Here is a 12,226-nt window from a genome sequence, read left to right as displayed (position 1 = left end):
CTGGAGCATATACTAGAAGAAGTACGGATGGACCATGATCTGCATTACAGCATCTGGACTGGCAGTTTCAAATAAAAGCTATCATCACTATGTTTACCCTACTGTATTTTGTAGGCTTCTGCAGGAAGACAACAATGTAACAATTATCACCATTTAAACCAATCACATGCAATAATAAAAACCAATTTTCTGCAAAAAGAGTGAAATAAATACCTGCAGGACTGCCAGCATTTTCTCCTTGATGCAGCTGAATACCAGCAGAATCTATAGAGTTTACTGTAACTGTCTGTAGATTTGGCAACTGAGCAGTGCTTAAACTAACTGGAGTTGACGTCAACGCCCCACCTGCTGCAACTTGACCAAGCGTGAGAGTCTGCACAGGAGTTAGAGTTATTTGTTGACCAGGTGCATTCTGAATTTGCAAGTTCTGCAAGTTCTGAACTCCTTGAACTTGAAATGTCTGCCAGGTTATCTGCCCAGAAGGGGTCACTGTTTGTGCCTGAATTAAAAAAGTCCCAGGATTCAGCTGCAGTTGAAGATTTTGAAGAGCCTGTTGAGATATACTTTGACTTGCTTGCACACCGTGGATTGTCTGTTGCGTAATACCTTGTACAATCTGGCCTTGGCTGGTTGACTGCTGAGATTCTTGAAGCTGTATGTGTTGTACAATTGGCTGTGCTGTGGACACCTGAATATTCTGAACCTGCGTGTCATCAGAAACTGATGTCTGGATGTAATTTCCCTGAAGATCAGAACTATGAACTTGACCACTAGTTGTGGTCAAATTGTTTGCATTTTGTTCCAATATACTTGAACTGTCTATGGTAACAGGCAATTGTGACGAAGATGACGTTGGCACAAATAAGTCATTATCAGTGGCGGTTTCTGTAATTTCAGGAGAAACTTGCTCACCAGTCCTTTCAGAAGTATCTGAACTATCCATGGCCTGTCCAGTATTTATCAAGTGCCCATCAGCATTAATGCCTGCTGTCATGGTTTGAGAACCACTACCAAGTCCCAGAGAATCTAGATCAACACTGTTGATGGGTACAAAAGTAATATTTCCTGGCAGTCCAAGTGGGACATTAGCAACCACTTGTGCTTGGCCAGGGAAAGATGAACCACCAATTGCAACTCCCTGAACCTGGACTTGACCAGACTGTGACAAGATATTCTGAATATTAGTTGAAGGTGTTCCAGAGGCAATGATGGTTTGATTAGAGCCAGGAATGATCTGAATTTGCCCAGTTTCTTGATTTATACTGCTATTATCAGAGGAGGCTGCAAAGCCAAGTTGAACCTGCTGACCATCCGCTGTCTGGATCTGGGGTATTACTTGGTATTGTACATTAGACACTGTACCATTCGACGAATCTGATCCTGGTGCAACAGAAAAGATTTGTTGATTTTGCAAACTCTGAATAGGAAGGACGTATTGCCCACTTGAAGTTACTGTGGCAGCACCTGGAATCTGTACTATATTACCAGCTTCATCCTTTATAGTGGCAGGAGCTGCAGATAAGACCTCCCATCTATTTGGAGTTCCTGCTAATTGCACAGAAGCCAAATCCCCCGTCTGAATAAAGAGAAAAAAGAAAAGACAAGATTTTAAAAAGGGTCATACAGACTATATGCTACAACAGTTATGCAGTTCAGCACTAGAGAAAACTCCAAGCAGTGTAGCCCATACGAACAACAGCAACTATATTAGAAGTATGGAATACAGATTTTGTTAAGTGAGCTAATGCCTAAGTCAGGATAACCAGCCTGTAGGTAATGAGCTGCACACTGCTTGCAAGCAGGTCAATTACAGCTCCTGTGCCATGACTATGTTTGGTGACTAGCAGCAAGGTTATTCTCTTAGGGGGTCTGCTGGGCAATCCAAATCCTGGGCTGTGGGAAGAACAGAGCTGGCAGGGGCTGTTGGAGCTGTCATCATCAGGTTACCCTGTGCCTCAGCTACACTCTACCTAGCCCAGTACCTATCTTCCAGAAGCAGAGAAATCACCATGAAGCCAGCGTTGCCTGGATCTCCACTGTGCTATACCTGGCATAGATGTGCACATTGGGACTCCCAATAGTACAGTGTTAAGAGGTGACTAATATGCTACAGTTGAAAAGAACGGATAGCCTCAGTTTAAATTGCACATAATACAAAGTCCTAGTATTTATTTATATGCTTGCCTGAGTTACTGTTTCCCTATGGAAGAAAGCCTCTAAATTAAGGACTTTCACACTGAAATCACTATTGGATTAGTCATACATATATGTTAGAGGGAAGAAAAAAATCATATCTTCATTAAGTTGGAACAACAGAAAAGGTCAATGTTTCAGAACAGATCCCCGGATCGTTACAGATCAAGGGAAGCAAAGGACTGATGTCTGTCTTTCTTACTCAGTAAAGAAAGGGCAAACTGCACCTACCTTTCTTTACCAAAGCAATCTTTTTCAGAATGGAATATTAAGAATTAGATTTAACATCCTGTTATTGTAAATAACCATCAGTCTAAAAAGGATGTAGTTAAGCTTCCCCTTATCTGTTTTACAGCACTACAGTAAAACCAATGGAATAACTTAATTTTTGGCAGTAAGTAGCTTGACTTACAACTTCTTCAGCACTGTGAAACATTTTTTTTTTCTATTTGGCAGAATCCTCAGGACATAGGAAGAAAAGTGCTAATTTGTCTTTCTGCCCTGATCCTGCGATCACTCCTGGTAGGGAAGTTACTGGAGCGTATTATAGCTTCCTTATGATGCTGCACTCTGACTTCCGTTAAAATAAACCCTGGACAAGCAAAATACAGCACACAGCTCATCCTTTTCTAACATGGTACTCACAGTTACCCAGCCTAAATTAATCACTTGCTATGCATTCAAGTGAATTTAGTCCACAGTGTAGGCTGGGACTTTGCTAGTTTCACTTTCATATTCTATTCTGAGCTCCAAGGCTACATGAATAAGAAAAATACACTGAGTAGTTACTGAAAAAAATAGAATGCTAGCCTTTTGTTCTCAAAGATATATATAATATGTCAGGTAGTTTATTAATAACAAAAGTTTATTAGAACAAAACAGAAGTTTGTTAGAACAAAACTGACTTCACAGCCTTGATGCTTCATGGATCAGAAATATATTCCATTTTATTATTCTCCTCTTACACTGATTAGCCCTTCATTTAAAGAACATTCTTAATTCCTTTAGTCTTTCAATCTTATAATTTATGAGACTAGGGAAAAAAAGCAATATTCCAAATCACACCATCTTACCTAGAAAAAGGCAAACATTTCCATTTTCTTCTCCTACTGCATTAGCTTTATGCTCTTGTGTTCAATATTGTTTACTGGCTGTTGAAATGCTGCCAAGAAAGTTTACAACTACTCAATTCACTGGTATACAAATACTTACTAACTAAAGTATCAACAGAGCCATAAGACTTACTGGTAAGCATCAGTCAAAAATACCAAAAGCAAAAATGTGATTGTTAAATATTTAATGTGTGTCATTATAAAATAAATGAGCAACATAATGTGCTGATACTATGTTAGAACAAGAGAAAAAGAAAAAGCAATGGGAACTATTACAAGTTGGTAATTTCTCACAGATTTAAGACCATGTACAAGCAAATGTTGACTGTTTAGGCTGTAACTGGACTGAGCTAATACACAAAAGTATGTCTATGTCTACTCATAATATACAAGTATCCTCCACAGAAATAGTTCAAAGGGAACTCTCTTCCTTCATGGTATGGAAATGATCCATACTATTCTTCTCACCAAACATATGTTGATTTCCATGGTGATTCAATGGTCTCTGCCCTTTTCATGTTGGGCACACATCCCTTCTCACCTTTTCATGGTCTAGTGAAATCTTCCCTCAAAGCCTGCTCTGTAGGGGTTTTAGCTCAAGAGCAACATTCTTTTAGTAGATGCATTTGTCAGTCCATGGAGAAGTCCAGGATAGCCATGCACATGGATATGAAGATACTGCTACACATGGTACATGAAATGTGTTATTCACATGTTGCTCTTACAGCTGGCTATATCAGACATTACCAGATGAATCATGAGGAGGGTGGGGCAAAGAGGGTGAGGTTTTCAAGAAGCTATCTAGCAGCTATCAAAATTACTAGTATTAAAGCATGAAAAAGTCTTTATGGTAAAGAGTACTTGAGGGTGATCTCTAACCTCAACTGGCCATCACCCATCACCTGTCATAACAAACCTGACTATTAGACCCTTCTCAGTCTGCTGAGAAATTACGACATTTCTTAGACTACTAAAAATAGTAACTTTTCACTGCATCCTCAAGCAATTAAGCTTTGTTGCAGTAACTCAAAGTTCTACAACTGATCCTTGAGCAGCAGCCTCTACTTGCTTATTAATCTTTACAGCACAGTACTAACAGATCAGAGTTTGTTAGTCATCCATGAAAAATACCTAGAGGGTAGAGATAAAGCAACAGTTCTTTTCCTTATCATCTGCTATTCAGACAGCAGCTACATGAAAGCTGCTCCTTTAAGAGGCAGATGGACAGCTGTTATCCAGAGGCTCTGTGTGAAGAGGAAGGGACAAAGTTCTGAGGAGAGTTTAGCATTAGTACTACTCAGCCATGGAGGAGAGAACAGGAAGCAAAGAGTAGCTGGCACAAGGTATGGGAACAATTAAAATCAAATTGTATGTCCAGCTAAAGAAAGGTCTAGTACCACTGAAGAGTGGAAGCAACAAATGACATTCAGCCTGTCTTTTGATTCTTTAACAAGCCTTGTATAATTTCCAGGGAATAAAATAAAGAGATCTCTCCAGGCAGAAATTCTCATCCATGAAGAATGAGTGGTCATAATAAATAAAAATCTAGCAATTGTCTTGTTCAATTTGTTAGAGAAAATTAAAGAAACAAAATTAAAAAAAAAAGAAACACATACAGAAGATAAAATACCTTTAAAAAGTAGTCTAAACCTTGTTGAGGGATTGAATAAAATAAAACAACCATCACCAAAGTAAAACTGGAAAGGGGAGAAACATCCCTCTAAGAACTGGTGTATGTTGTCTGCACCTGCATTTCAGCAAGTCAAATGTGATCAACTGGACACACGCCACTAGCCATGGGTATTTTATCACTAAAGAACTGCCAAATAGATTATCTGTGCCAGTCTATTGTGGGCTGCTTTTTGCTGCACTTTACAGAAAGTCACTTCTGCTGCATTTAGGTCTGGAGCAGAAGCATCAGCAAAATGAGCAGAGGTAGACAGATAATGAGTCACGAGCTCCTAAACATTTAAACTCACATACCTAATGAAGAAGATTGTCCACTGCCTCATCCAAATTGCTCTTTTATGAAAGAGTTAGGGCTCTAATGCATGAGCTTAATAACACGTGTTTACCAATGTACAGTAAACTATCTGTGCATTCTTAGGTCATTACAAATGAAAGATAAAATGCACTTACTTCAACTCTTTCATTAAGGTATGACCTAATACATTCTATCTTATACTTGCCATAGGTTAAAAACACATTCAGCACCAGTCACTGTGGTTCAGCTGACAAAGTTGCTTGTTACGGCAAATTAATTCTGTTGCATGTTTCAGTCCTCTGTCAAGGAAGGCACTCAATGCAGAGAAATACAGCTACCCAAATCAAAAGTTTAGAGAATCAAAGAATGTTTCAGGGAAAAAGAATTATCTAGGGCTGCTTAAAATGTAATTTAAAAAGACAATTCCAATCTGGTGAAACATAACTAAAACTTAATTTACAGAACATCTACGTCTTTTCACCCGAGATTAATTAGACCCAAAACTTACAGGGCTTGTTTTTAATCATTAAAAATTCAGAACCTAGATTAAGACAGTATAGTGTTCCTGACATAAGCAGAAACAAGAAAGCTGCAGTATTAAGAAATGAGACATGGCATGTGTATCAATCTCTATATAACTGCATGCCAAACTAGAATTTTGCATAGATGTTTGTGTGAAATGGTTCCATTTTCCTCATGCCTTTAACTTTGGTCCTGAAGTCTCTACCAAGTCATCAAGAAGGGCAAGAAAGAAGACCCATAGCCAGTCAGCCTCAACTTGATGTTTGGGAAGGCAATGGAGAAAACAATCTTGGGTGAAAAAACAATAAAAAGGGAGGAAAAAAGAAGGTGATCAGGAGTAATCAACCTAGATTTAGGAAGGAGAAATTAAGCTTATTTAACCTCTGGTGATGAGAATATTGGCTTGGTAAATGGGGTTAGGCAGGGGATATTACTTATCACTACTTTATTCAGGCTTTTGACTCTGTCCTCCACAACTTAAGAAAACCTTTTTCTTACTACTCTATGAAATCTTATATTTCTTACTAATGCTTAAGTATCAGAGAGAGAACTTTCTGGTTTATGCTGGTTTTAAATATGGAATGTTTTAAGACACGTATTTTCTGGCTTCTCTAAAACTGTAAAGAGAAATAAAAACATTTTTTTAAAGCACCTGTAAAAGAACTTCTGCATTGGGTTCTGATATGCACTAGGAAGACATAATCAGAATTCCAAACTCAAAAAAACATTTTAAAAGGTGAGCTTCTGCACAGTAGCAGGGGAAACATACTATTAGGTACATCATTCTACCTGAAATCTTTCATTTTGCCAAGATGTGAAACAGAAAGAAGCAAGGCAGACTTTTCTGTGGTGGCTGGACACATTCTGGTGTATCTGTTCATGTCCAGAAACTTAATGTCAGGAAGCTGTGTTATCATCCATAAAGGAAAAGAAATGGATGTCAGACTAACTTTAAGCTTCCTCAAAACCATCATACAGATGAAAGTACTGAGAAGTATAGATAACTCTGACACATTACATTCATTCACATTTGTGCTTAGTGGAAAACATGAAATTGGAAGTATCTTCACATTCCTTTATCCTGTGAGTACTATTACTATTTCCACCTAACATGAGATAAAGCTAGTTGCATCTCAGATGGCTGAAGTAATGTTCTGAGGCATAAAGAAACTGGAATTCCAGATTTTCACTAAGTTCTGTGAAGCATTAATACTTAATTGTAAAGCTCAAGATATGCCAAAGCAGGCCTTACAACGCTCCAACCTTTACTTGTAAAAGATACAAACAAATGCTTTGTCTAAAGAAGAGAAATTATATCCATCCTCCCCACATTGCTAATTATTAACCTCTCCAAATATTTTCCACATATGGTTGGTAAGCAGCAACACAAATAAATCATTCCCTCTTTTTTTTTTTTTCTCTTTTTCCTTTCTTTTTTTCCTTCCTTTTTCTTTCTCTCTCTTTTTTTAAGTCTAAAGAATCAGTGCAGTCTGCAGTGCAGTAGATGCAACTACATACCACAATTGGGGCAGTCATCTCTGACAGCTCCCATTCTTTGGCAGCTGTCAGAGCCAACGGTTTTCTCAGCCAGCCTGCCATTTTTCTCAATTCACCTGCCTTCCAGTCCTCCCACCCCACACTCCCATCAGTCTTGCACTGTATCCCAGTCATGCCCAGCACAACCATAAGAATGGTCCTTCTTCAGAGCATGATAGTTTGAGTGTCTGTAGCTTTGCATTGCAATGAAGTAAGACAACATAAACATCTGGCAATCATCTCAACTTCATAACTTTTCAAAAAATCATCTGATCACATCACAACCATACTGCTGACCATCAAGACATTGTTGGACCTAAACATTAGAATCTGTTTCTTCTTTTGTTTCCTCTGCTTTGCAAGGCTCTGCCACAGTCGGTTTTGCTTCTCTTTGTCGCTTAATGCTAAAATCTTTGCATATGTTTAAACTGGGAAGAAACGAGAGTATTTATAACTAAATTTAAAAGAATTCTAAATATGAAAGTTTAAACTAGAATTATTAGTCAATGATAAATGTGAAAAAGCAAGACTCAAATTGAAACTTCTCAGACTTTAAATTCCCAAGAGAGGGAAAGACATCCAGAGACGTCATTCTAGGTCAGGCAGTAGCACATACCATCCCAGCAAGGCTTTCACACACATCAGTAGGCAGCAATATTCAAGGCAGTTTCCATGGCAAGTGTCTGAACCAACCATGAATGTAGCAGTATGGCAACCAAGGAAAAGATTCTCAGGTAGGCAAGCCACAAACTCAAGGACATCTACCCTAAAACCAAACACTAGCAGGCAGAACACAAAGCACTGGTATCGGATGATCACAGACAATAAATCATGGGGTCAAAATCTAAGCTGACAGACTGCAGTCTCCACCAACACACAAAGATGAGATCAGCAGTAATGGCTGCTAGCAACTTGTCATCCAAAAGTAAATATAACTCTAACTAGAATCCTGGGCCAAGCTGAAAACTTTGTGGACTAGAGACAGCCTGTTCAGTTCATTGACAGCATGGAAAGGAGAAGAGGGTTGAGTTTAATTCTGTCAAGTTCACTCACTTTCCATACAAAGCATTGGCCACTTTCTTCAGTCTATTTCTACACTAATCCTTTCAGTGGCATAAAAGTAGCACCCACTCAAACACCGGACTTGGTTTCAGACACCAACATAGAATCTCAGAATAATTTCAGATTGAAAGGACCTCTGAAGGTCATTTGGTCCAACCCCTGGGCTCAATGCAGGACCAAATAGATCGCAGCAAACGCAACATTTGCTCATGCTCTTTCCCAAATCCCAGACACGCAATATTCCCTGTGTTCCTTTGGGAGCTTTGTGGTTGATATTGCTTTTAAATCATACTACTGGTCTCCTGAGGAGCAGCTGCAGCATACTATTTCAGCCAGGAAAGCAGCATGCAGTCTGGCTAGCCTAGTATACTGGCTCCAGCCTTGCCAATTCCTACCAAGCAGATGTCAGTAAACCATTAACAACCTAACCCGCAAAAGACAGCACAACTATCCTGATATATGCAAGCTATTCAAACACTTCTAAAGGAAAACTAGTTTAACTTCTACTATCCATTTATACAGCCTGAGAGTGCTACAGACATTCAGCAGTCAGAACTGCATTCTGAATATAGAAGATAGTGGCAGAGGGCTACATTAGGCACCATCACCCATACACTGATACCACACGAATTCATCTATGCTCCTGGGAAACAGATCAGCATAACAAACATGAGGAAGACAACATAACTATGTCCCTGTATATACATTTCATTTTCCATATGAGTTATGAGGTGCCTACAATTTAAGCCTTTTTAGCTCCTCCCTCCTTCTTTCACCCTCCAATAAGCTACACTCAGGAGACCAGAAAAAAAAGGCTTTATTGCAATAAAATCCCTTCATATGTTCTGTTTTTCACAAGAAATATTTTTCAGGGACTTGACTCTCTCCCCTATCTTTATTAAGGTCATCTTAATTAACTCAAGTGTCTAGTTGAGCTACTGTAGGTATCTCCTCCAATTTATTTTTAGTTTCCACCCAAAATATTCTGAATCATTCAAGTACTGTGTTGTAGGAGTATAAAATTACCAGAATGCTATAACCTAACTCACAGCAGTATGTAGGAGGCACATATCTGTATATATGAAAAACAGTGAGCTTATATTCATATTTAGTTTTAACTAAGATTTTGGCATCTCTTGAATTGCTTCTACCTTGCCCTGAAAAGCCCCTTAAACACAACAACAGATTAATTTAACAGGAATAAACAAATATTATTTCGAAACTGTGAAATACCAGGAACCACCTGTCCTGTACCCAGACTCTAGTACCCCACCAGACCTTGCACTGCTCATGCTAAGCAGTCAATCCATCCTCAAGAGGCACAATTCCAGCTTTAAAACGAGATCAATCTTAAGGTGGACATAGGAAAACAAGGTATCATTTAAGCATCATTCATTTTTCAATATGTATGTTGATGCAAGAGACAGCTCCAACATTCTGTTTTTCAGCACTGTATGCACGTGGTATTATGAAACTAATATTAGAGGTATCAGGCACTTAACATCTAGAAAAAAAAATTTAAAAAATTTAAAACAGACTACTTAAGAAAATAAACAGGTTCAGGGGGTCAGAATCTTAATGCATTTCCAAGCTCTGTGATTAGTTTAAAACCTGCTGCTCGACCTCGGAAACCTATTTTACTTCAGCTTCCCTTTACGTAAAGTAAGCTGAAATGTACAGATGAGAATTATTTTAAAGTTTAGCACTTAAGTATTTAGTAAACTTCACATTATCATTAACATTTTGATATTTGTTAAAAGCCTGACAAACCCACAGCACAATGCTTTGCGGGTTTTCTTCCTATTTACAGGATCCTAAAAACATACGAGGCTGCTGTGTACAGCAAGTTTAAAAAACTAGAGTTCCTTAAAAGCAAAGAAAGGGTTTTTTTGCTTGTTTTAAAACTTGTTCTGTAAAAAAACAAAGCCAAAAAATCTTGAGAGGTTCTATAAGCCATTCCCCAAGGACTAAGGACAAAAAGACTTCATCATATTATTTTAAAATATATTTTGAAACTCCCTTTTAATATAGCAGTATTTTTAGGTATCAATTATTTAGAAATGAACCATCTCTTTTAACTTTATGAGTGTATGTCAACAAGATAAGTTTAGCTACACCAATTAAAAATGTGAGGTTCCCTTGAGCTTTTGTTATGGAGATGCTAAACTAGCTTCAAGAAGAACACGTTTCTAGTCTGCAAGACCCATCTCATCACACAAGTTTCCAAGGTCACGAAGGCTCCTTTCAAGAGCTGACAGTGCATTAAAGATAAGGACAGAAATTCGGTTTGCAATATGAGGGACTGCATGATAACTACACCTATAAAAACCAGCGTCAATACAGGAAGCAGCTTTCCACCACCACGTTCGCTTCTAAACAGCCATTTTACTTCCAACTACATCTTTCCCTACAGCCAGCCTTCATTTTGTATTCCTGCCTGGGTGCGCGGTTCCAGGCTGACAGCTCAGGAGAGGATACTGAGGGTGCGCTCAGGTAGAGGTGAGATGCCTCCCAGTCTTACGGGTGCCAAGCAAGCCGCTCCGGTGCCAAGGCTGGGGAAGGAAGGTTTCCCGCCTCCCCCCATTTTTGAAAGTAAATGAAGGCGCTGCTCCCAATGGCGGGGGAGGGGGGAGCTAGGCTCCCTCCTCCTCCCGGGAGCCCGGCTCCTCCTGGAGAGGCAGGGGAGCCCGGGGACCCCTCTCCTGGCAGGTCGGCCCTGCTATCGTCCCTCCCCCCGGGCGGGCAGTGCCGTGTGTCCCGTCCCTCCCCCCGGGCGGGCGGGCTGGCTGGCTGTGCTGTCTCTCCCCCCGGCAGGCCGTGCGAGAGCGGCGGGGCGGGCACTCACCGCTCCGGCAGAGTGAGAGGCAGCGGCGGCGGCGGCCTCATCCTCCTCCGGCGACGGCGGGCCGATCTTGCTGCAGGTGGCCGCCAGCAGAGCGAGCGGTGACGGCTGAGCGTCCTACCCACAATGGGCGGGTTCAGGGAGAAAAAGTGGGTGGCGGTTAGTGCGGGACAGCGACCGGGCTCCTCGCAGACGCGCACACAGGAAGCGGCGGCGGCGGCGGCACCGGCTCCCGCACCCGCTCACAACGTGTCACCCGGGGGAGGGGGGAAAAGGCCCGGTCGGGCCTGCGCTTACCTGGGAGGCGGCCGCCCCAGCGGAGGCCGAGGCGGCGCCGTTGCCGTGCTGGAGATATTCGCTGTGGCTGCTGCTGTCCACGTCTAAGGCAGCCATTTCCTCTTGTTTCACGGGCTTCTCGGGAGCTGCGGGCACAGCGGGGAGGGGGAGGGGAGAGTCACTGACGGGAGCGATCACCCCCCTCCCTCTCCCTCCCTCCCTCTCCCCCCCCTAACCCCAGCGCTCCCCCCGCCCTCCCGCACGGAGCCCTCCTCCTCCTCCTCCTCCTCCTCCCCGTGCTGCTGCCCCTGCCCCTCTTCTCCCTCCTCCCCCTGCTCCTCCTGCTGCTGCTCTCAGTGCCGCTCTCGCCTCGCTCGCACACGGACGCTCCGAGGCCGGAGCGGGGAAGCGCAGGGCCGGAGCAGGAGCAGGGAGCCCCGCGGGGCAGCTCGGTCGGTGCGTACGTACCGGTCATGGTGTGAGTGCGAGCGGCCGGCTGGCTGTCTGGGCGGGAGGCAGGCAGGCAGGCAGGCTGGCTAGCTCGCACACAGGCCCTGTTGGCTGGGGCTAGGCGGCTGCCGCCGGGGACATGCTTATTGTGCTCACGGGCTGAAGCGGCGGCGGCGGCCCGAGCCTACTCCGGGGTTTTTTTTCCTATTTTGATTGACGGTGCGGGAAAGCCGAAAGGTGGGGCTTGCA

At 42.0% G+C, this 12,226-nt stretch overlaps 1 protein-coding gene across 1 annotated transcript in view; it reads right to left on the bottom strand.

The window, feature by feature from the left end:
• Nucleotides 1–12,002, bottom strand: part of SP3 (Sp3 transcription factor) — a 34,060-nt gene extending 22,058 nt beyond the window's left edge. Inside the window, exons 1-4 of the mRNA XM_054381220.1 lie at nucleotides 11,996–12,002; nucleotides 11,549–11,673; nucleotides 11,255–11,368; nucleotides 214–1,576 (exon numbers count right to left, since the gene is read on the bottom strand). Of these exons, the coding sequence (XP_054237195.1) occupies nucleotides 214–1,576; nucleotides 11,255–11,368; nucleotides 11,549–11,673; nucleotides 11,996–12,002 (1,609 nt within the window). The remainder of the gene's footprint in view (nucleotides 1–213; nucleotides 1,577–11,254; nucleotides 11,369–11,548; nucleotides 11,674–11,995) is intronic.
• Nucleotides 12,003–12,226: the final 224 nt, after the last annotated feature.

This window comes from Indicator indicator, chromosome 5, assembly GCF_027791375.1.
Source record: "Indicator indicator isolate 239-I01 chromosome 5, UM_Iind_1.1, whole genome shotgun sequence".
Classification (NCBI taxonomy): domain Eukaryota; kingdom Metazoa; phylum Chordata; class Aves; order Piciformes; family Indicatoridae; genus Indicator; species Indicator indicator.
The sequence above is the reverse complement of the archived record's forward strand: the minus strand, read 5'-3'. Positions and strand labels throughout refer to the sequence as shown.